General features: G+C 37.8%; 1 protein-coding gene across 3 annotated transcripts in view; it reads left to right on the top strand.

Moving 5' to 3' along the window:
- Positions 1-25,159, top strand: part of tmem266 (transmembrane protein 266) — an 85,464-nt gene that overhangs the window by 8,258 nt on the left and 52,047 nt on the right. For 2 of the 3 annotated variants that reach the window (XM_079858784.1, XM_079858783.1), the window contains exons 2-3: positions 916-1,030; positions 22,521-22,709. In XM_079858784.1, the coding sequence (XP_079714910.1) occupies positions 1,017-1,030; positions 22,521-22,709 (203 nt within the window). In that variant the 5' untranslated portion in view covers positions 916-1,016. The remainder of the gene's footprint in view (positions 1-915; positions 1,031-22,520; positions 22,710-25,159) is intronic. The other variant, XM_079858785.1, reaches the window with a different exon arrangement.

The following is a 25,159-nucleotide window of genomic DNA, read 5'->3' as shown; positions in this document are numbered from 1 at the left end:
AGTCTACGCCATACATTTTAAGGGAAGATTATCAGTGAATAATAACTTTCATAGATATATAATTTAGAAAAACTCGGAATAAAGTGCACACTTCATACAAAGTTCTGTCATGAAACTCTGGATGACGCAGGCTGATAAGTCTTTTACTCAATATGCTTGCAATCACATTCTCTATAGGACACAGCTGATTGGTTCCTGCTGTATCAGTAGCCAATGAGCTCGCTGCTCAAACTTTAAATACTGGCCAGCGTTTGTTGTAGCAGTGCAGCGCGCTTTCAGAAACCCTCCACCTGTATAGATCTGCTACGGGTAATTCATATACATGCCAAGACCAAACATATCAACATTGCCATGTGCCATACACTCCGAGAGTTGTCATGACAGAACTATCACTGTAAAAAATTCTCGATAATTTGACAATATATGTTTTACATCGCTTTACCTCATCAAAATAAGTTAAACAAGTTTCCACTTTTTTTTTATAAGTTATACAAGATTCAACTAATTTAAGTCAGTTTAGTGTAATTTAAGTTGAAATGACTTAAACATCCATGTTGATTGTACTCAATTTAAGGCAGCAACATTTTTTTACTTTTATGCTGTATATCAAATATTCTGCTAAATGGTGTATGAAGCTTTGCTGAATCATGTAGAACGCATATAGCTGTAAACGGTTTCTTCGCTTGATTTCAATCACAGGTCAGAGGTAAAACTGTGTAGTTAAGCGAGTATTTGATTTCATAACAGATCCAATATCTCGCTTCATTGATTTGATTGCATAAGCTACTTTTCCTCCCTTCACAATGATAGTACATTTCAGTTTTAACACGCACAGTAGTTCCTACAGTATTTACTTTATATTATGAAGTGTTTAAAGAGAGGATGTTGATTTTTGTTTCCTGCTTTTCTTCTCAGGTCTGGTATGAGTGAAGTGGCCTCCGTCTAGCACAAACTAGAGCTCACGTTTAAGAGAAGTGAAAGAGGAAGTCCGTTCAGCGTTTGCTGCGTATCGCACCATGAGCCAGCCACAGTGAGTGTTCAAGCTACATCCTACCTGCTTTATAATGATGTGGAGTGGTGTGTGAGGAACGCCGCTGTGTATTGGGTGCAGGAGAGTGTGTTAAATTGTGTTTGTGTGCGTTTACACTCCAGTAACACTAATTACGTGTTAAGCATTGTATTGTTTAGACTTTTCTGTCCCCCTTTTTTCCGTTTGAATACTTTTTGGAGTGTAGATTTGTTTGTGTTACGTTTGTCAGAGTAGTTTTTGCTTTATCTCATTTTTTTTTTTTTTTTTTTTAGGTTGCATTGCATGAGCAATACAATTCGTCATACAAATCTGGTCCTACCAAAAATAGGTCATAAATTGAGTACTGTTGTTAAATATTGATAATATACATTATATCCTAATCATAAATATTATCTTGAAAAATAGTTAGTTTAGAAGATTTTTTTATGTTTTTGAAAGAAGTATATTCTGCTCATCAAGGCTGGATTTATTTGATCAAAAATACTGTGATAAAAGTTATATTGTGAGATATTACAATTTAACTGTTTTCTATTTTAATATATTTTAAAATGTAATTTATTCCTGTGATGCAAATCTGAATTTTCAGCATCATTACTCCAGTCTTCAGTGTCACATGATCCTTCAGATATCAGTCTAATATACTGGTTTGCTGCTCAAGAAACATTTCTGATTATTATCAATGTTAAAAACAGTTATGCTGCATAATAATTTTTTGTGGAAATCATAATACTTTTTAAGGATTCTTTAATGAATAGAAAATGAAAAAGAACTGCATTTATTTAAAATATGCAAGATGCAGGATGTGGCTAAATCAGTACTGGGAAGTATTTCACCATAAAAAACACATCACCAATAGATTGATGTTAAGAAATCATTCATTACAGGGTCAGTCCAGCATATGAATGTTCTTAATTGACTCGTCATCTTCACCAGCAGGAACCGCAGCACATCTCACTCGACATCCATGTGTTTGCTCTGCAGCAGGAGGCGTGTGATATCGTAATTTATAGTCACACACTGTTCTGCAGTCAGGTGCTCGGCATGTCTTCAGATTCATGTGGAGAATGCCCTTTCCACATCCTTCCAGCTCACAACTGTTCCAGGATCAGCAGCACAGGTGCTGACTCAGCCTTCTTAGGTGTAGTCTTCATGGTGCGACTTTTGCGTTGTCTTCTCACCGAGTCAGAATCAGGCCACCTTACCCAATTTAATTTGATGCCAGTGAAAATGGGTCTGTGAGGTAGATGTACAGTCTGTTCAGTATATTGCATTGCCTTGTACAGCAGCTGCTGGTGTTGATCACTAAATCTAAGAAACTTTATTCATAGTGGACCTCAAACACGACATATAGTGATCGAAGGAAATTTCAATCGTGTTCGTAGGTATTTGCACATAAAGTGTACACGTACGTTTTGTACATTTTTATAGGCACTGAAACTATTATAACTTTTTGACTGCATCTATAACATAAACTTGTACTCGTGACTTTTAAATAAATACAAATGTTTACAAATTCTTTAATGTTGATGATGTTGTTGTTGATAAAGGTACAACAGCATCATTTTGACAGCACCTAATGCGTAAACTCTTTTATGTACAAATGTTTACTAATCATTTGAGGTTGATGTTGTTGATAAACATACAATAGCATATCAACACGCCTAAAACCCTTTTGTCTATGTAAACTTTTACAAACATACAAATGTTTTCAGATCCTTTGATGTGAAAGTTGTTGATAAACATGCAAAAGCATTGTATCAACAGCGCCTAAAAAGTAAATCATATTATGTGCAACTTTACAGAAATGTTACAACTCCTTTTGATGTTTATGTTGTTGATAAATGTACAATAGTATTGTTTCATTCTCTTTAGAACCCTAAATTTTAAAGAACCCTTTACGCCAAAAAAAGGTGCGATAAATGTCTTAAATTATAGCATAACACTTTCATGTTTACCATCTAAACTTAAAGTATGTTTACAAGCGGTTTAATTCATAAATTTAATTAAAATAAAAAATTAATTTAAGCCAAAATATTTTTTTTAAACTAAATCCATAAAATTATCCCATAATGGGAACCCCTAAAAGGTTCTATCTATCTATCTATCTATCTATCTATCTATCTATCTATCTATCTATCTATCTATCTATCTATCTATCTATCTATCTATCTATCTATCTATCTATATATAAATAATATATATATATATATATATATATATATATATATATATACAGGTGCTGGTCATATAATTAGAATATCATCAAAAAGTTGATTTATTTCAGTAATTCCATTAAAAAAGTGAAACTTGTATATTATATAGACTCATTACATGCAAAGTGAGATATCTCAAGCCTTTATTTGTTATAATTTTGATGATTATAGCTTACAGCTTGTGAAAACCACAAAATCAAAATCTCAGAAAATTAGAATATTACATGAAATCACACAGTAATTACACAGTAATCCCATGGTCATTGAACCAGGTTTTGGTTATTTTGGCAGTGTGGGCCGGTGCAAATCCTGCTGGAAAATGAAGTCAGCATCTCCATAAAGCTTGTCTGCTGAAGGAAGCATGAAGTGCTCTGGAAATGTCCTGGTAGACGGCTGTGTTGAGTGGACAGCACAGTGGACCAACACCAGCCGATGACATGGCTCCCCAAACCAACACAGACTGTGGAAACTTCACACTGGACTTCAAGCATCTTGGATTGTGTGCCTCTCCATTCTTCCTCCAGACTCTGGGACCTTGGTTTCCAAATGAGATGCAAAATTTGCTCTCATCAGAAAAGAGGACTTTGGTCCACTGTGCTTTATTAACTCCAGAGTCAACGCAGCCGTCTACCAGGACATTTTCAGAGCACTTCATGCTTCCTTCATTTTACAGCAGGATTTGCACCTGCCCACACTGCCAAAAGAACCAAAACCTGGTTCAATGACCATGGTATCACTGTGTAATTACTGTGTGATTTCATGTAATATTCTAATTTTCTGAGATTTTGATTTTGTGGTTTTCACAAGCTGTAAGCCATAATCATCAAAATTATAACAAATAAAGGCTTGAGATATCTCACTTTGCATGTAATGAGTCTATATAATATACAAGTTTCACGTTTTTAACGGAATTACTGAAATAAATCAACTTTTTGATGATATTCTAATTATATGACCAGCACCTGTATATATATATATATATATATATCATCATCACATAGCCTTCACCATACCTAGAGATTGGCATGGAGTACTTTCCATAAGATCATCTCTCAATGCAAATCAAACTAGCTTTTAGGCTAACTGAAATAAAACCATGCCAATCTCTAGGTATGGTGAAGGCTATGTGATGATGTGGGGCTATTTTAATTCCAAAGGCCAAGGGAACTTTATCAGGATGCTCAGTATCCTAAAAAAATTTTTTTTTAAATACTTAAAAATAAAAATCTGCCTGCCTCTATGGGAATTTAACATAGGGGTGTACTCACTTATGCACCATGTATTTTAAGGAAGAACATTTATTTATTTACGATACATTATTCATTCACAAAGAAAATTGGTGTCCTTAAAGGTTGGATTTTTCCTAATTTTTTAAATTAAGGCATTAAGTTCAATTTCCAAAATATGATTTTTTATTCCTCTTTTTAGTCAACTTTAGCATGGGTGTATTCACTTATGCATTGCACTGTATATATATAAATAACCTTTTCTTTGAAGAGTAATAAACCCTTTTGTGTATGTACAACTTTAGAGACATACTAATAATTACAAAACCTTTGATATTCCTAACATAGACATGTCTATCCAAATGTTTGAAAAATAATGTGTACTTGAAACACACTTTACATACAAATATATGAATACGGATGAGATAACGTTAATTGAATGGACAGTACTTCTATCCCTCAAAGCCTTGTTTCCGTTCGCGTCAAATTAAATATGGTGAAGGAATATTAAACGAGAGTACAACCAATACTAGGACCGGTGTCAGTATATATATTGTTTTATGAAGAAGTGCTTGGTGTGTGGCCCTCACAGGAAGCTCCTGTATTCTGATGGCAGTGGTTTCGGTGTCCAGGGAGAGGAGGAGAGGGAGGTTTGGGAGGTTGGTAGTGAATGCAGAGTGGATTACTTCAGCAGCCGTCTTTGTTCATCAGAGCTGCACTTGTGTACTGTGCATTCAGAGCAAGTCTGAGACACAGGAGTAAGCAGCAGAGAATAACATGACACATTTGACTCAATTACACACCACGGGATAGATTGCAAGTACACCGCAAAATACACCTTATATTAAATCAAACTGCTTTTCCAAAACCACCATGTGGATATTATTTACATATGTAGCATGTGCTGCCGATCTAGTGTTGTGAGAAATAGATATACAAATGCTTAAAGTGCCCCTATTATGCTATATTAAAGGTTCCTAATGTTGTTTTAAAGGTCTCCTACAATAGATTTACATCTATCCAAGGTAGAAAAAACAAACAACACTTAAATTTTCTCATAATATACATTGCAGCATCAGCTCTTTTCTCACAGTGTCTGAAACGGTTCAAAAAAGGATTCAGTCTCTATAAACCCCTCCTTTCTGAGAGCCTACTCTGCTCTGATTGGTCAGATGGCCTAGTCTGTTGTGATTGGTCTACTCTGCTCTGATTGGTCAGATGGCCCAGTCTGTTGTGATTGATCTACCGCTTACAGCGCGTGTCGGAAACGAAACACCCATTATCTGAATTTCAGATCCGGATCTTCCTCAGCACTTTATACACAGTGATACGAACAGTAACGATGGCGTCGGTTTTATCATATCTATTCAAGCTCGAGTGCTCATCCTTTGGAAGTTCATGCAAAGTGGATTTGCTTTTACATCGCAGAAAACGGCGTCTTCTAGACATAACACGAACAAAACTCTTCAAGACTCAACTACAACTACAGTGTTTTAGAGTAAAAGTACATAGACGTTCTTTTCACGAGCAGCCAATGAAGACCATAGACTGGCATTATGCAAATTTTTAGAAATCTTACATAGGTTTTGGCAGGAAGCAAGACTGGAATTACTGACGACTCGATCTATGAAACTTTGCAGACCTTTTACAATTACACAAAGCTGTATAACACACTACATGAAAGTGTGACTGAGCTGTATTGAAAAGGGTCACACTGTACTCCCATCTATGCCACCGAGCCAGTACCAAAAGAGCGCAGAGATGTGACCTTTGAGTACCAATATACTTTAATTAACAAAACAATAAAAAACAATCAATAATAGATTCGAATTAATAGACAATTTAACTTCCTTTATTATAACTTCCCATATAAACCCATATGTGGATATGTGGATCATACGCCAAGATGCTAATAAAATCGCAACCCACAACCTAAATATTACTGGATATACCAGGCCTGTGGGATGAGGAAGAAGCAGAGAGTCACTGGACCACAGTCCCAAGGGCACACATGCACTGATGTCTAATCACACTAAGAGATAACTTGGAATAAAAACAGTAAACAAATACAGGTCACTCTGCACCCTCATCTCAATGTCCATGCAGTGAAGAAAACATCAGGCCTCCATGCAGTGAAGAAAACATCAGGCCTCCATGCAGTGAAGAAAACATCAGGCCTCCATGCAGTAAGGAAAACATCAGGCCTCCATGCAGTGAAGAAAACATCAGGCCTCCATGCAGTGAAGAAAACATCAGGCCTCCATGCAGTGAAGAAAACATCAGGCCTCCATGCAGTGAAGAAAACATCAGGCCTCCATGCAGTGAAGAAAACATCAGGCCTCCATGCAGTGAGGAAAACATCAGGCCTCCATGCAGTGAGGAAAACATCAGGCCTCCATGCAGTGAAGAAAACATCAGGCCTCCATGCAGTGAGGAAAACATCAGGCCTCCATGCAGTGAAGAAAACATCAGGCCTCCATGCAGTGAGGAAAACATCAGGCCTCCATGCAGTGAAGAAAACATCAGGCCTCCATGCAGTGAAGAAAACATCAGGCCTCCATGCAGTGAAGAAAACATCAGGCCTCCATGCAGTGAAGAAAACATCAGGCCTCCATGCAGTGAAGAAAACATCAGGCCTCCATGCAGTGAAGAAAACATCAGGCCTCCATGCAGTGAAGAAAACATCAGGCCTCCATGCAGTGAAGAAAACATCAAGCCTCCATGCAGTGAAGGAAACATCAGGAAAACGTCAGGCCTCCATGCAGTGAAGAAAACATCAAGCCTCCATGCAGTGAAGAAAACATCAGACCTCCATGCAGTGAAGAAAACATCAGGCCTCCATGCAGTGAAGAAAACATCAGGCCTCCATGCAGTGAAGGAAACATCAAGCCTCCATGCAGTGAAGAAAACATCAGGCCTCCATGCAGTGAAGAAAACATCAAGCCTCCATGCAGTGAAGGAAACATCAGGAAAACATCAGGCCTCCATGCAGTGAAGAAAACGTCAAGCCTCCATGCAGTGAAGAAAACATCAAGCCTCCATGCAGTGAAGAAAACATCAGGCCTCCATGCAGTGAAGAAAACATCAGGCCTCCATGCAGTGAAGAAAACGTCAAGCCTCCATGCAGTGAAGAAAACATCAAGCCTCCATGCAGTGAAGAAAACATCAAGCCTCCATGCAGTGAAGAAAACATCAAGAAAACATCAGGCCTCCATGCAGTGAAGAAAACATCAGGCCTCCATGCAGTGAAGGAAACATCAGGAAAACGTCAGGCCTCCATGCAGTGAAGAAAACATCAAGCCTCCATGCAATGAAGAAAACATCAAGCCTCCATGCAATGAAGAAAACATCAAGAAAACATAAGGCCTCCATGCAGTGAAGAAAACATCAGGCCTCCATGCAGTGAAGAAAACATCAGGCCTCCATGCAGTGAAGAAAACATCAGGCCTCCATGCAGTGAAGGAAACATCAAGCCTCCATGCAGTGAAGAAAACATCAGGCCTCCATGCAGTGAAGAAAACATCAAGCCTCCATGCAGTGAAGGAAACATCAGGAAAACATCAGGCCTCCATGCAGTGAAGAAAACGTCAAGCCTCCATGCAGTGAAGAAAACATCAAGCCTCCATGCAGTGAAGAAAACATCAGGCCTCCATGCAGTGAAGAAAACATCAGGCCTCCATGCAGTGAAGAAAACGTCAAGCCTCCATGCAGTGAAGAAAACATCAAGCCTCCATGCAGTGAAGAAAACATCAAGCCTCCATGCAGTGAAGAAAACATCAAGAAAACATCAGGCCTCCATGCAGTGAAGAAAACATCAGGCCTCCATGCAGTGAAGGAAACATCAGGAAAACGTCAGGCCTCCATGCAGTGAAGAAAACATCAAGCCTCCATGCAATGAAGAAAACATCAAGCCTCCATGCAATGAAGAAAACATCAAGAAAACATAAGGCCTCCATGCAGTGAAGAAAACATCAGGCCTCCATGCAGTGAAGAAAACATCAGGCCTCCATGCAGTGAAAACTTCAAGAAAACATCAGGCCTCCATGCAGCGAAGAAAACATCAGGCCTCCATGCAGTGAGGAAAACATCAGGCCTCCATGCAGTGAAGAAAACATCAAGCCTCCATGCAGTGAGGAAAACATCAGGCCTCCATGCAGTGAAGAAAACATCAGGCCTCCATGCAGCGAAGAAAACATCAGGCCTCCATGCAGTGAGGAAAACATCAGGCCTCCATGCAGTGAAGAAAACATCAGGCCTCCATGCAGCGAAGAAAACATCAGGCCTCCATGCAGTGAGGAAAACATCAGGCCTCCAGGCAGTGAGGAAAACATCAGGCCTCCATGCAGTGAGGAAAACATCAGGCCTCCATGCAGTGAAGAAAACATCAAGCCTCCATGCAGTGAGGAAAACATCAGGCCTCCATGCAGTGAAGGAAACATCAGGAAAACATCAGGCCTCCATGCAGTGAAGAAAACATCAGACCTCCATGCAGTGAGGAAAACATCAGGCCTCCATGCAGTGAAGAAAACATCAGGCCTCCATGCAGTGAAGAAAACATCAGGCCTCCATGCAGTGAGGAAAACATCAGGCCTCCATGCAGTGAGGAAAACATCAAGCCTCCATGCAGTGAAGGAAACATCAGGAAAACATCAGGCCTCCATGCAGTGAAGAAAACATCAGGCCTCCATGCAGTGAAGAAAACGTCAAGCCTCCATGCAGTGAAGAAAACATCAAGCCTCCATGCAGTGAAGAAAACATCAAGAAAACATCAGGCCTCCATGCAGTGAAGAAAACATCAAGCCTCCATGCAGTGAAGAAAACATCAAGAAAACATCAGGCCTCCATGCAGTGAAGAAAACATCAGACCTCCATGCAGTGAAGAAAACATCAGGCCTCCATGCAGTGAAAACTTCAAGAAAACATCAGACCTCCATGCAGTGAAGAAAACATCAGACCTCCATGCAGTGAAAACTTCAAGAAAACATCAGACCTCCATGCAGTGAAGAAAACATCAGGCCTCCATGCAGTGAAGAAAACATCAGGCCTCCATGCAATGAAGGAAAGAAGACCTAGATGACCCTAGAGGAACTTCCACAGTGGCCGGCTCCTGGAACACAGAGAAAAGTCATAACTTTGATGGTCCTCTAATGGTTAAAAGAACAAAACTGCATTGATTTTTGTGGAAGAACGGTGCGGATGAATATTGTTCTTTAAATTTAAATTTATTTTTATTGTTTCAGTTTTTTTAAGGGTCAGATTTGTCATGGTTACTTTTTTATAACCCTTGCTCATCCTCATCAGAAGCTAATATTATTATTTTTTAAATTATAATAATATAACCATAGTCAGTAGCTGCAGTGGAGCAAATGTAAAATGTGAGGTTGTGCTTTTAGTGTTTTGATCATCATTTAGTCTTGTTGTTATTGTTTGTGTATGTCCTTTTTTCACCACACAAGGTGTGTGTGTGTGTGTGTGTGTATGTTTGTGTGAGTGATTGTGCACACGTGCATGCATACTCATGTGCTCATGTTTTCACACACGCATGCTTACATGCACTCTGACACACCCTGAGGACGCCTTTGTGCTTGAAACAGGTCAGCTAACATTTAGCCTCGACTGTTCTGTCTAATGAGGTCTGTCTTGTTGTTTTGTGCGAAAGCTGATCATTTTCTTGCCGTGACATTCAATTTTGACAGCAAAATAAGATTATAGTACTATCCAATTCTTTATTATCTCACTATATAATAATTACACAATTAATCTGCTCGTTTTCATCTGTATGTAGGACTCAAGTTCTTCAGATGCAGTTTGCAGGGATTAGTTGAGATGCAGGGCACTTTCCATGTTCAGGGTTCAAGATAATACCTGACTCTTTAAAACAAATCTTTCAACAAATAGTCAGTTAAACAAATATATATATATGTAATATTTAGACTGTCAAAATCAGAAGGTCATACTCAGTATTAGATTAGCTTTTTTTTCATTAATTTTAAATGAGTTTTGCCTTTTGCCCCCATTACCTAAATTTGGGACATTTCAAAATATCCACACCTAAAAATATAATGAATAAATTAATAAACAGGCTTGCAAATTTATCCTAGCTGTCACTCAAAAGGGACAAATTGCTAGTTTATAATTACTGATTACTGAATTTATAATTCCCGTAAATTAAAGAGAGAATTCTTTATTTATTTTTTTTACTTTTTTTATAATGTTGGCAATTGGGTTGAAAAATGTAAAATTGTTGTGTCAATGTAAAATATAGAGGGATGCACAATATATCGGTCACCATATCGGCATCGGCCTATGTACTGTATGTTAATTTTGAATGTTATCGTTATCAGCTTGATAAGAAAATTTGTCTGATATCCTAAAGCTGAAACAATTCAGATGCGTATCGTTCCACATGATGGTTTTGAATTGCTTGAAATATGATTGGAATCACTTCAAAAAGGAAAATATAGTTAAGTGCAACATGTGCAGCGCAAGTCAGTCATATAGGCTACATAATTATAATGAGAACATTATAATTGTGTGTTCGGGACATGGCTTTTAATGGTGAGACTTTTGTAAGGCTCTCAAAAAGTATTGAAAAAAAAAATTGGATTTAGATTTATCAGCCAATATATCGGTTATCGGCTTTCAAATATAAAGAATAATCGGATATTGGTATTGGCCAAAAATTTCACGTCGGTACAGCGCTAAATAGAGTTATATTATTAGTCTTCATGTCAGAAAGGATCCAGTGGCCGGATTCACGAAACTATCAATTAACTGTGGTATTTTTAAGGAAAAGTTAAGGATATTTTGTATTCCCAAAAATACTTGTTAATGTTCTTATCTTTTTTCCTTAAGATTATTCTTTAAACAAAACTTAAGAACAAATCAAATTCTTGAAAAGGATCTTCTTAAAAGTCATTGTAAATAACATCTTTAAGTTAGGATAACCTCCAACTTGTCTTAAAGGTATAGCGGAGGATTTTCCCGAATTTTAGAAAAGAACCGCCCTCTCCACTTTTTGAAAAAATACACATGCGCAACACTCTACCTGCTGCCGAGAGGGAACGCCTATTAAACGAATGCACGAGCTAATCATAGCTTACATTAACTTTTACTAGCAGTGATTTTAAATGGATTTCTCCAAATAGCATGCCAAACTTTACCTGTCAAGTAGAAACTTCGCGACTGAGGCATCAGTGGGAAGCCCAACCTGTGTTTTGAGCGCACGCCATCGTGTGAATCGTGTGCACGAGCAGTACGACGGCCTTACGTAAACATATCACCAGAATGATTGACACTTAGGAGGACCAATAGTCTTGATGATCCACCCTGAAAAAGAAAATCCTCCACTATACCTTTAAATCCCCAAAGGTATGATTTTTTTAATTGGTTTGAAACTTTCTTCACAACCATTTTAAAATATTTTCGTTATAGGATGAATGTGTGTAGTATGAATGAAATTCGGACATACCTACCAGCGTCATTTACGTCGCTTTACTGCCGTTCACAAATCCTCTCTAGTGGTCTCATGGGATAGTAAAGTGTCCACTGGATGCACACTTCAGAATATTACTGGTAGTAGTAGGTGATCCGGGTACTTTTCGATTACTGTTTTATGAACACTACAGCAGACATATTACTTTTGTCACACACTGTTTTTCACCTACTATATAGTATGGAAGTAGCATATTCAGATTCAGACAGGAGGCTCTTTAAAAAGGACTATACACGGCACATTAATGCTGAATGCTGAACTCTGTCTAGACAGTTTTGATGAAAATAATGTGAGCATTTAAATTATTACGGTACTCTGCCGGCAACTGAAAAGATGGTCTTTGAAATGTTTTTCATTGAGTTGAGCAGCGAGTCTTTGGCTACAATCATAAAACACAAACAGCATTTTCTTCTTGAGGAAAACTAAGATGATGATGTTCTTAGAAAAACATCTGAGAACCTGAGGAGTATCTTTCATGAAATGCACTTGGGAACATTCTTCTTGGAAATTATCTTAAGAAATTTCTCACATTTTTTTCATGCGCCCGTCCCCAGATTATGTTGCTACTTGGATGTTTAAATGTTTTGTAATGGGGGACATCATGCAGTAACAGGGTTGCACACAATCTGGGCTATAGCTTTACATATATTTCAAATTCTGAATAAATTTGTTAACTAAAAGTAGATAATTAAAAATATACATTTTTACTACAGTGTAAATGTGTAAAAATTATAACGTTGTTGAATTACCTTGATGGATACAGTTGAGAAGATCAAGATCTTTAAAATGATCTACTTTTTACCCTATATTAATTTTATATTACATAATCGCTTTTCAAACACATCTAGTAGTTCGTACAGAACATGGGGTTTGTGCCACATGTTTAAAAAACAAGTAATGGGACACTAAATCTAGCCTGTTTGTGTACAGTACCATATGCTTTCATTTCTTATAGCTTTTGATAGATAGTCTTTAATGGCTCTGCATAAAAGGGGTCATGCAAACATGGTGAATCACAACACCAGACATCTGTTCACTTTTTTCACCATCATCTAGTTCATAATACACGATAGTTGTGTTCTTGTTTAACCTCAAAATACCGTTCACTGTCACACAAGACTCTATGATATGGCTGTGGCAGACGGATGACGTGAATCTTTCCAGCGCACCCTCAGAAATGATTACGTCATGTTAAGCACTTGGTTGGGACATGGGAATCTCACTGTTGCTGATTAACACAAACTGATGAATGCTGGTTGCAGCATCTGGCTGTGAATGTTGAGCAGATGTTACTGGGACATTAGTTGAAACCCCTCTTGAACTTAAACAACTCCTACATATGCAGTTTTACTACCTGATTTCTAGGCTGTATACTTTAAAGAGAACCTATTTATGCATATTATTTTCAGTCTTTTTGTTTTTAGAGTCTAGTATAGGTTTTTAATGCTTGAATGTTCAAAAACACATTATTTTTTATTGTTGCAGCACCTCTTATCCCAGTCTGTCAGTAACGCTCTGTTTAATTCCTGTCTCCATGAAGCCCCTCCTTCTGAAAAGCACTAATGTGCTCTGATTGGTCGGCTGGACCAGTGTGTTGTGATTGGTCAGTCGTTTCGAGTGTGTTTGGGAAATATCACGCCAACTGCAAGTTTCAACTAGGGCTGTCACTTTACGTTCGAAAATCAATTGCACAATCGATCGGACCAACCAACACAAGTTTCGAAAACGAAAATAGGGAATCGATTTTAACGGTCTTTTCTCGGAACGCGTCCAGCTCGTCACGATACGCCCGCAGCGAACGCGCATCACACAGCAACTCTGACAAACACACATTATACTTCTGCATACTGTTTCTATTTTTACTACAAAAATGTGAATTCTGCCGGTATATTCAGACAGTCTCGTGCATACAGATACATATTCAGGCTACGGTTAACAATCGCCTACGTAGGCAACATTTGTTTGACTTTTCTAATCGTAAACACAGGCATGTTGAAGACTGCAGTAATGTTTTTCATTGATGTTATGGCAGTCCACTCTGCTTATTGCTTTTCGAGAGCTCAAGCGCCCTCTTTACGTTCGTCCTAATGCCTGTTAGTTGTCCGTGGATTTGCCCATATTTGGCGTTTAAAATGGAAACGTCTTTAGACATGGAAAATCGATTTTACAATCGATTCAATGAACACATATGTCTCAAAAATCGAACAGGATTTTTTTCACAAAAGTGACAGCCCTAGTTTCAACACACTACTAACTACGGAAGGGCATTTTTGTTGAATTTAGCCACATGTTTTTTTTGTAATGTTGTTTACAAGTTCTATAATTTAAAAAAAAAACTGTAAAAAATTTTTTAAAACACAAACTGTTGACAAATAAAAATTACATGAAAATATGTTTATAAAAATATGAAAGTATTACTTGAAAAACTGCACACTTATCAATAATGCATCAATGTTTTCGAAAAAGAAACATCTAAAAGGAATAGCTGCATGAGGTGAAGCTGAAGGGTGAATGAACCGCAGAAAACTGAAGCCTGACACATCCTATGAGATTAATAATCAGATATCCTAGAGACAGAAACGTAACATTACAACTTGTATCTGCACAAAAGGACGCAAATGTTATGTGCTAGCTAGAAAGTGTTACTCCTGTTGTGGATGCTCTCTTCTCGTAACGCACTGAATTCACAACGTTCGATAATAATAGTGCTCTCATTATAATGTTACATATACAGATTGGCGCTGCACATCTTACATTCAACTGTATTTCTATTATCAACATTATTCCAGGCGTCACTGCGTGCTTTCAAATCCATAGTTTCGCTTTACTTCGCTGGTCTGGATGGCATGCTGTCCTAACAGTCAGACCTCAGGTACTGCAGGTACTAAAAAAGTAGTATATTTTTTAAAGTTACGGCGATCTGTAGCCGCGTTTCCATTACCCTTCAAATTGCGCAAATTGAAATTGCGAATTGAAAATACGACAATTTTGCTAAAACTCCATGTCTCGTAAAAAAGTTTTACGCTTGCATGAGGTGGTTTGCCAAAGGAATATTTCGCAAAACAGTTGGAAACAGTTTTTGCAGATTTACACGTCACCTGACGTAGATGGTGTGGTATGTTTGGACAGAAGTAGAGACAGAGTTCTTTATTAAACTCATAAAAAACAAAAGAATTACGGGAATACTGGATTCTAAACCACTAAGAAATGCCACAATCAAGACCTCGAAGCAGATATGAGGGATAAACACCCAGAAACACTTCACATGTGGCCACGCTCAAGTATAAGGGGCTTTTATTTGCCATTAATGCTTGGATAACATGCCTACGTCTCCCTCCATTAAAAATAATGGCTAGTGCGGTGGCTGGGATATATGTAAACCTACCAACATCCGTTGCCATAATTGTTGGAATAACTTATTGCGTGAGGAAAAAATGACATTTCAGACAGACGCATAACATCGGTTAATGGAAACGCCGCCATTTCGCAATACCTTTTATCGACATTTAGAGAATATCGCGAAAGATTTGTGCAAATCTGTAATGGAAACGCGGCTATTGTTTTCATGATCGATCACCGCTGTCATTTCCGAGTACTTGGTCACATCCCTACTACTAACTCAACTCAATCAGGCCTCGTCTCGTTTTTTTTTTTTTGCGTATGCCTTGAGCTGGAATTATTTAAATGGGGAATATTGTGATGTGTTCTTTCCCGAATAAAACTCAAGACTACAAAGGAGGCGTTTCAGGGAGTTCAGAAACCGTGTTACTGAGAGAATAAATCCCTTTGGAGTGACTTTGTGCTTTGTAACTTACATTTTTCATGCTCAAACAGCAACATTACACACTAAAGAAAGTTGAACATGTAAATAAAAATCAATCTAGGTGTGTAAATGTATAATAACTGACTTGTTTGTAAGCCTGTATAACACAACCGGTTTTCCGCCATATTTATACTCTATTGTCCTCTACAAACTGCTAGTTTGTTCTAGTGAGTTCAGAGCCGGTGTAAAGATTATATCTCCTCTGTGATTTGCAGTGTGTTTAGTGTCTACAGACACCCACCAAGGGACAGGTTATGATGACTTTAGTGCATCCCATGCTGAAACTGCATTTTATTGTCTTGTAAGGTCACAGATTCTCATAACTCACTCAAATCTGGATCAGAGGAACTTGATATAAAAGAGAAACCTTGAATAAGCCAGAGATATTTCTTATTTGTTATTTAACTTTTTTTCTCTCTCTAATCTTAAAATTTAATTTCTACATTTACTATTTCATATTTAAAATCAAAAGTTGTATCTGTGAATATTAGTTAATGCACTAACCATGAGAAATATATTTGAAAAAATATATTGCTTACGGTTAGTTCATGTTAGCCTAACTAAGGTTATCAAATGAGAGTCATTTTTAACAAAAGTGATAAAGCCATTATTATTATGTCATATTTGTTTACACATTGGATTTGAATTGACAATCCATTACAATATTACAAGTAAATGGTTTCATATTAAAATATTTTAATATATTAAATATTTTGCATCAAATAATTTAACTGATATTAATCTCTATATATACATTGATAAAGTGTAAATACACTTTGCATTTTTATTGTTGTTAATTATTATAGTGGGTGTTAGAAGTTGTAATATCAATCATTATTATCAGAACTTCCTTCTATGATTACAGTATCTATATACAGTATAATTATACAGTAAACCAAGCCTATTAATTAATTTAACAGCGATTAACATTCGATTTTTCTGCATGCCTGCATAGTCTCCTATTGCAGATTCACTGAGGTTCATATTCAGTTGAGCTCCGCTCTTTTTCACTTTGCCGTCTGAGTGTTTCTATGGTGGAGCGCATTGTGATGTTCAAGTCATTTACAGGAGAGACTGCAGAAGATTGTAACCTATATAACATGTTCAAAATAGAGACATATATTCACTCATTAACCATTGCCAAGCCACTGTTATTGTTAGCATTATGTTAAAAGTTCCAAAACTCTCAGGGAAAATATGTCCCCTTAAGCTTAGCATTTCTTTCACTTGACAAACACTAGTGAGGTATTTTTTAAATACATATTTTTGGTAACCAGCCTTTATTTACGACGTATTCAAGCTATAAGGCTTGAAAACGTAGTAACCCGTAAAAATGGTGGGTGAGGGTTAATGTTCGTCCCTGTGGACTACTTTCTTATTTATTTCTATTGATTCTTTCCAGCTGATTTATGACCGCGCACTGTAAACTCACTGGGGGCAAAGTGAGACGGCAGCTAGTTTAAGTCTTATCAGTCAGCGGAGAATGTGTGGAGTATGTGCGACGACACTTGAATTAAAATGTATCGATATACACTGATGAGCCAAAACATTATGAGCAGTCACAGGTGAAGCGAATATCGTTGATCATCTCCTAGCAAGGCCACGTATTAAGGACTTGTTAGATTGTTAAAAACAATCATTTCTCTTACTCAACGTGTTGGATGGAGGAGAAAAGGCCAGGAATTTGAGTGATTTTGACAAGGGCCAAATAGAGCTCCGGACGTCACGTGACCTACTCTGTTTATACCGCCATATTGGCAGGCAAGGGACAGCCGGGAGCGAATATGTAATGAACGACGGCAACAGAGTTCACTGCGCACTTTAATTCAAAAGACATAGACCTGTACATAGCAAATCTTAATAGATTAAACTCAACAGATCCCTATAATGCCACAAACTGTTGAATGGGTTACCGCTGAAGCTGATGACTTTAATGCTTGCTCTATTCTTTGGAGTTTGCTCTTCTGTTGAACACATCTAACTTCCGCCTTCTTTCTCTTTTCTCCGGGGATGGAACATGGTTGAACATAGATGGGACGTAGTCGGGTGAAAGAGGGTTGTCACTCTTTTTCTAAGAATCAAAAAATCTAAGAATTTATTAGCCAATGGTTAATGATAGACATTATTTAGTCGCCCAGAGTGAAGATTTAGTCGCATTTGCGAATGATTCACTCGCATTGTAGAGGGTTGGAAACTTAAACGTAATGGCATTACAATCGTCAGAAACCATTTTAAACATGTTAGCTAGCCAAGTTACATTAGGAAGAACATACCTGATATGAAGTGATCACTGCACAAGCGAAATCCATTGCTTGATGGCTCCCAACCTCCCATCTCTCTGTTTTGTTGTGTTGGTTAGCACGCTTTATTGCAGTGAACCATTTCAGTCGTCTATCAGGATCCTTAGGAATACGATAAAATGATTTCCCCTTTGCTTTCCTCCGCCTGTTCTGGCATCCATCCGCACAGCAGCTGTCCACCATGTTGAAATAGTAAGGTTTAAACAGTCTGGTTTTAAATGATCATTGACCACTATCGATCATGCTATTGATACCAATGCTGGCGCTCTCCTGATTGCCTGCCAAAATGGCGGCGTTTAGATTGGGTGACTTCAGCCTCCAGAGCTCTATATATAAGTCATATACTGTGAAACCGGTATAATTTTGAAAGATACCGTGATATGGATTTTGGGTCATACCTCCCAGCACTACCAGAGACCACAGCACACCTTCAGGGGTCTTGTAGAGGCCATGCCTCGGTTGTTTGGCAGCTCGCAAAGGACCAACAGCATATACGGCAGGTTGGAAAAGTGTCCTATTTAAATTGCATAGTCGACAATGCTGGATAAACACATCTGCTAAAAAAATAGATCAGTGATGAATAAATACAATTCATGTAATTTTGTATAATTTCTAATCAGGCACAAGGTCTGATTTCAGAGATAACTGGAGAACGAGGGGCTCTCAGGCCCCCAGTAACCCCCTCTAATTTGTACACCAAACTTGGTCTTATGTCTGTGTCCTCTACTACTCGTCCTGCGGTGTGGCGAACAGAAACTTCATGCGGGCGTCGTGCCACTAGCGAACACTCATCAGTACCTGACAGCGCTACGGCTTTGCATATGGTTATTTGCAAATGTGATTTTGATGCCCTGAACAGTTTGTGCGTGTCAGGACTGATTAGAGTCCTGTTAGCAATTGGTGGGATGCAGTGCCAAGTGCGCAGATAGCATCAGGGAGGACGGGACGCCACATGCTGAGCCCGTCCTTTACCAGCCAGCCCGCATGAAGGGTGTGAAAAGAGATTTTGGAGAGAAGTGCGATCGAAGCGCTGCTGTCATGGAGCATTTTGATGTTTGTGAAGCTATGATGATATACAGTACGTTACTGTAATTTATTATAAAATTGTGTTCAAATGGTAAGGGCAAATTTTCCCGATAAAGAGTAAATAAATAAAATATAAAGAAAATTAACCTTTTTTGGACCATTTTTTATATACATTTTTATTTTTTATATTTTTTATATTTGACATTATTTTTGACAATTAACCACATTTCCTGCCATTACTGTAATGTGTCCAGATGTTTCAGTTTAGATTTTTTTGATTTTGCAATTATTCACAATGGTACAGTGTGATTTAAGTATTTAATATTTATTTAAATTGTAATTTATTTATTTAAATGGTAATTGTTATATACTATTATAGTTATGTATTAATATTTTGAATTAGGTTTTTGTTTTGTTTTTCAATATTAAATTAAATATTAAATATATATATATATATATATATATATATATATATATATATATATATATATATATATTATATAAACATATATATATATATATATATATATATATATATATATATATATATATATATATACACACACACACACACACACACACACACACACACATATTATATAAACCAAAACGTTTGTTAGGTGCGATTAATCGATTTGACAACACTAATTTTTTCTACTTTTTTTTACATTACAGTGCAGCAATTTGTCAAAAAAATAATGTCAGTGTATTATCTTTATATATTTCTTGTTAAATTATATATTGTCAATTATACCACGTCTCAGATTTCTTCAGATTCACCCAATTATTCATCATTCATTCATGTTTGATGCATTGTTTGCTGAAAACACAACAAACACGGAGATAAAAGAAAAGCAGAAGATTTTCTGGGGAAATTACAGTACGTTTGGGTCCACAGCCATTAATGTTTTAAAGATCGGGATGGGCAACAGTAACAGAAACACTTCCCAGCGTCATATCACTGTCTTATAATGGCGATCCACACTTGCAGCCTCTCTCTATTGACCCTGTATTCACAGTGGCAATGCTTCTTTATTCTCCTGAGAATCTGTACTATTACATGCTTCCTTTTTTGTTCACCGCATTTTTTTTTTTCTTTGCACTGGCATAATTTATCACCTCTCATCCAGCACGTCTGGGACAGAAGCCAAAACCCAGGTTTCTTCCCATCTCTGTCCTTTCCTCTGCCCTTGATTAAGTCATCTTAAGGGTCGCGAGGATCGATTCCAGTTATGAGCATACGTTATGATTACAATTATCACATTGCTGTTTATTTTGTAGGGATCTCCCTGTCTGGCTAGTTTTCATGACCTCTTTGTTTTACACTGCAATTAAAGGTGTAGTTCACCCAAAGATTTACATTTTGTCATCTTTTACTCAACCTCACGAGTATCAAAACATATTTGTGTGAACTATTTTGTAAGTTACCTCACTAAAGTTCGATATCAAAAGCAAGTGAGCATTGCAGAAGTATATATTCATTGCCTTGTTTGCGCTGAGATTGAGAACAGCAATCCCAAACTGCAAACGTGAGATGAATCAGCACACTAAATCCAATAAATCAAAGACAAAACCGGGTAGAACCAGCCATGACATCCAACTGTGGGACTTTGTTGTTTTGCCACAATATTGTGCTTTGAAATTCTCCCGACACCTCATTATTGTAGAACGCAACGCATGATGCTCCGACCATGATGAATATTCTGGGTTTAGGAATCAATCTCGACACGTGGGACGCTGGCCACAACTTAATCTTCTTTCATGCATTACTTATGTAGCCATTGAGGTTTCGTATGCATTTCCATATTCCACTTCTGCTATTTGTGGCCATGCCCTTTTTGAGATTCCTCAATCTGCTTCTCGTCTGTCTTAGAATCGCATCAGTCAGTAATCTGCGCGAATACGTCTCAATAATGGGATTCTGGGTCTCTGATTCACTTCCCTCTTCTGTTGCTGGTCGTTCATTGTGTTCGTGTCTCATACATCATGCATTGTCAGAATAAAACACATTCCTCATCCCTGACCTCTCCTGCATTGTGATTATTTATTTTTTTTTTCTCTTTCTCATTTGTGCCATGTATACTGTTCCCCTTGTGTTATGATTTGGTACGCTTTGCCTTAACACCCCTGCGGACATGGCGGTTTTCCATAAGACAGTTAATTTTTGCCTTATTTTCTGTTTTTATACAGTATACTTCTTATTATGTGGCCTGCCATTGTTTGCTGTTTAAAGTCAACAACAAATTTTGCTTCCATATTGCGACATTTACAAATGAAACAATCAAATATCAACACTATATTTATTTGGCACAAAACATTTAATCTGTATGTAATAAACAACAATGTCATGCTACAGAAAACATGTAAAATACCTCACAGGGACTTTTATGTAGGGCCTTAATGAATCCGTGACTCATTTGGTTTGTTTAGAAGATTCATGCAAATCAATCAGGTCACAAAAGTAAACTCTTTAATTTACATTAACCATGTTGCGAACCAACTGCACCTTATCAAAACAAACTAATTTACTGAAATGTGTAAATTTCCAGTGCAAATAACTGCTTAACCAGATATTTCACTACCAAAAATGCAGGGCCTGCAATGAATCTCATTTTAGTGAATCCATGTGATCCATGTGAATGAAGCAGTACGCTAAAGTAAACTGCAATATTTACATGAACCATTTAAACAAACCAATTAACCAAAATGAGTGTAACTTTCCAGTGCAAACAACTCCGGTTATCCAAATATTTTGCCACCACAAATTCAGGACTTCTACTCAGGGACTCACTGAATCAGTGAATGTTTTTTTTTCGGAGAGCCCATGTGATAGGACTTCACAAAGTACACTGCTTGATTTACACAAACCAGTTAACTAAAATTAGTGTAAGTTTCCAGTGCAAACAGCTGCGGTTAACCAAATATTTGCTGCCAAAAATTCAGGACTTCTACATCCAGTTCTTTCAGATGGTCCATGGAAGCAGTTCACAAAAGTACACTTCTTAATTTACATATATCATCTAAATGAACCGATTCTTTAAAATGAGTGACTTTCCAATGCATTGATCGGAAATAATTTGAAGTGAATGAATGGTTTCTGTTGTTGGTTAAAGGGATCGGGGGTTGAAAAACATTTCAGTGAAAGATTATGATGATGAGTCATTGCACTGATAAAGCATTTCACAATAAGACCAGAAAATTGTATAAAGAAAGTAAAGACTAACAGTTTTGTTTTCATGTTGACTTTTCAGTACCCATCTGTGATGATAGTTAGGTTTCATTTAATCTGTGGTTCCAATATGAAAAGTCTTTGTGGTGGGCCTAATCAAGGTCATTTCTTTATGGTAACTTGTTGAAGACAGTTAATGTAAGAAGACAACAGAGTAGTGTCCCCCATGTGTCCCCAGGCCCCCTCAGCAGGCGGCAGTGCCGGATCTGGAGGTGATCTCTCAGCAGGTGGAGGATGAAGGCCAGTGCATGGCTCCAGTGCAGCTGGTCAGCTTCGCCTACAGGGACCTTCCTCTTGCTGCCCTGGACCTCTCGCTGGCCGGATCCCAGCTACTTTCCAATCTGGACGAAGAGGACAACCAAGAAGGGTAAGAAACTGCTGGCACACATGTGATACTGCACAGAAACACGTACACGCACGTTTCCGCATCTGTGTAATTTGACTTCTCATGACTTTAGTGATATAAGACTAACCCAAATCAAAAAATTTGCTTTTTAGTAGTGAGTATAGTAGGGCTGTTAAATCAATTAATCGCATCTACCATAAAAGTTTGTGTTTGTATAATATACTGTATGTGTGTAACACGAATATATTATATAAACACTATAACAAAAAAAAAAGAAAACTTTTATTTTAGATGCGATTAATCGATTTGACAGCACTAGGATATTGACATTTTGGGCCCTATCTTACACCTGGTGCAATGCAACGCCAAACGCGATGCAAGTGTGTTTTGCTAGTTTCAGCCCGACGCAGTTTTCATTTTCACGTCCTGCGCCACGTTGTTTAACTAGCAAATGAATTTGCGCCCATTTGTGCGCCCATGGGCGTGCTGGTCTGAAAACGAGGTGTGTTCTGGCGCATTGTTGATGCGTTGCTATTTTGAGGCAACAGAAATAGACTGCGAAAAAGAAATAACAAAAAAAAAATGTAAATAGCGAATCCGCCATGGCGCGAGTGCAACTGGCATTTAAAGGGAATGGGAGATGAGACTCTGATTGGTTTATTGCACGTACATCCCAAAACACACCCATTACTCATTAAGAGAATAGGGACAACCCTTTCAGACCACGCGCCTGGCGCGCCGACCATTTTTCCCATTGTTAAACTAGCAAAAGTGGATTCTAAGGCCGTGTGTTCACCAAAGCGTTGGCGCTCTGCTGAAAACACCTAGCTGTGAGCGCTTGAGAGCGTTTTGGCAGCGCAATATTTTTTTCAGTTGAGACGCTTTGCTTGTTATGATACAGAATATCCGCGAAAGTGTTACTAGTGTCTCATTTCACACATATTTTGTTTCTGTATTGATTCTATATTAAAATGTTGATACAATGTAATGGTATTTCCTCTTGCTCTTGTTTTAAATTATTTTGTTCCGTTATTATGCTTGTTGTTGTCGTCTGTTGACGTTGTACAAGCAGAATGTGGCGGTTGGTCAGTGTGGTATTAGACCCGCCCCTCCTCCACTGTGATTGGACGGTTGGGTAAAAAGTGACAGTGATGAGCGCTGCGTTTTACCCAAAGTTGAACATTCTTCAACTCTCGGCGACCTGTAAAAAACGCCGAATGCTTGGCGCTTCGGCGCAAAAAAAATGCTCAGCGCCACGCTACGCTCATGGCGTTTTAAAAACGCGGCGCTCCCATTGAAAACAATTGAAAAAACACACCAGTCGCATGAAAAAACGCTTTGGTGGACACACGGCCTAAGTGAACTTGCGCCCTGCGCTTTAGACCATGTGCTTAGATCGTTAAAATAGTGCCCTTTGTCTGTTTGTGAGCGAGTTTTCCTTTTGAACACCCCTAAAGAATAAAATAATAAAATTAGTCTTTTTTTTTTTATAAAAACATTTATTTTGCTTACTTTGTTTTTTTCGTTTTTTTTTTATACAACTATGCACTTCCCTAAGGCTACGTCTACATTAATCCGGATACATTTGAAAACGGCGTTTTCGTTTAAAAACGCTCTCCGTCCACACTAGTGTTTTCAGGCGTTTTCCGACGTTTCAGTGTGGATGAGAAACTTTTGGAAAACACCTGAATACGCTAAATTCACCTGACTGCTCGCTCATGCGTAAAACCTTCTGCGCAATTCTTCTGATAGGATCATTTTATTTAGCAAAAGATCTCACCATTCACTGATGCTACAATACAATCCACTTTGGAGAGCATTTTCCAAAAGCTTAGTTTTCATTAATAAAAACGCAGTCTCAGTGTGGACGGAAGGCCAAAATGGAGAGAAAAAGATGTTTTAAAAAGAATATGTATTAGTGTGGACAAGGCCTAAATGTCCCTAAATGGAGTCTTTTGGTCCTCCTTTAGTTACCTGTCAAAGTGTGTATTCACACACAAGAACGAATCATTTGAAAAACATGATGATATTGAATGTAGAGGCATAATATGACATTTTAGTCTGAAATGAAACATTTCAACTGTTTCCTAAGTGCAACTGTTTCCTAGTTTGCGCTACACTAACGTAACATTTTGACAGTCTCTCTTTGTTTGCGCTCTTGTCACTGTGCCACTTTCAGTTATTATCGGATAAAGGATTCTGACGAAACATGCGCCAGGCTGGGAGAGAAATATTCAGATATCCAAAAAATCAGGAAGAGCAGCATACTCTCACTTAGATCAGCGATACTGACTTTTAACTGGAATTCTAGGAATTCATTTGAAGCTTGGCAGGGGTGAGGTAAAAATAAGCCTCAACATGTCTTATAAACAATAGTAGCAGTATCTAAAGTAGCCAAGATTTCAATCTTTATTGCATTTGACATGTACTGTAGTACTCTAAAGGAATTTGTTTATAATATGTTGGCATGC

Source organism: Squalius cephalus (assembly GCF_949319135.1).
Source record: "Squalius cephalus genome assembly, chromosome: 23".
NCBI classification, from domain to species: domain Eukaryota; kingdom Metazoa; phylum Chordata; class Actinopteri; order Cypriniformes; family Leuciscidae; genus Squalius; species Squalius cephalus.
Note: the sequence above shows the minus strand (reverse complement) of the source record. Positions and strands in the feature narration are given on the sequence as shown.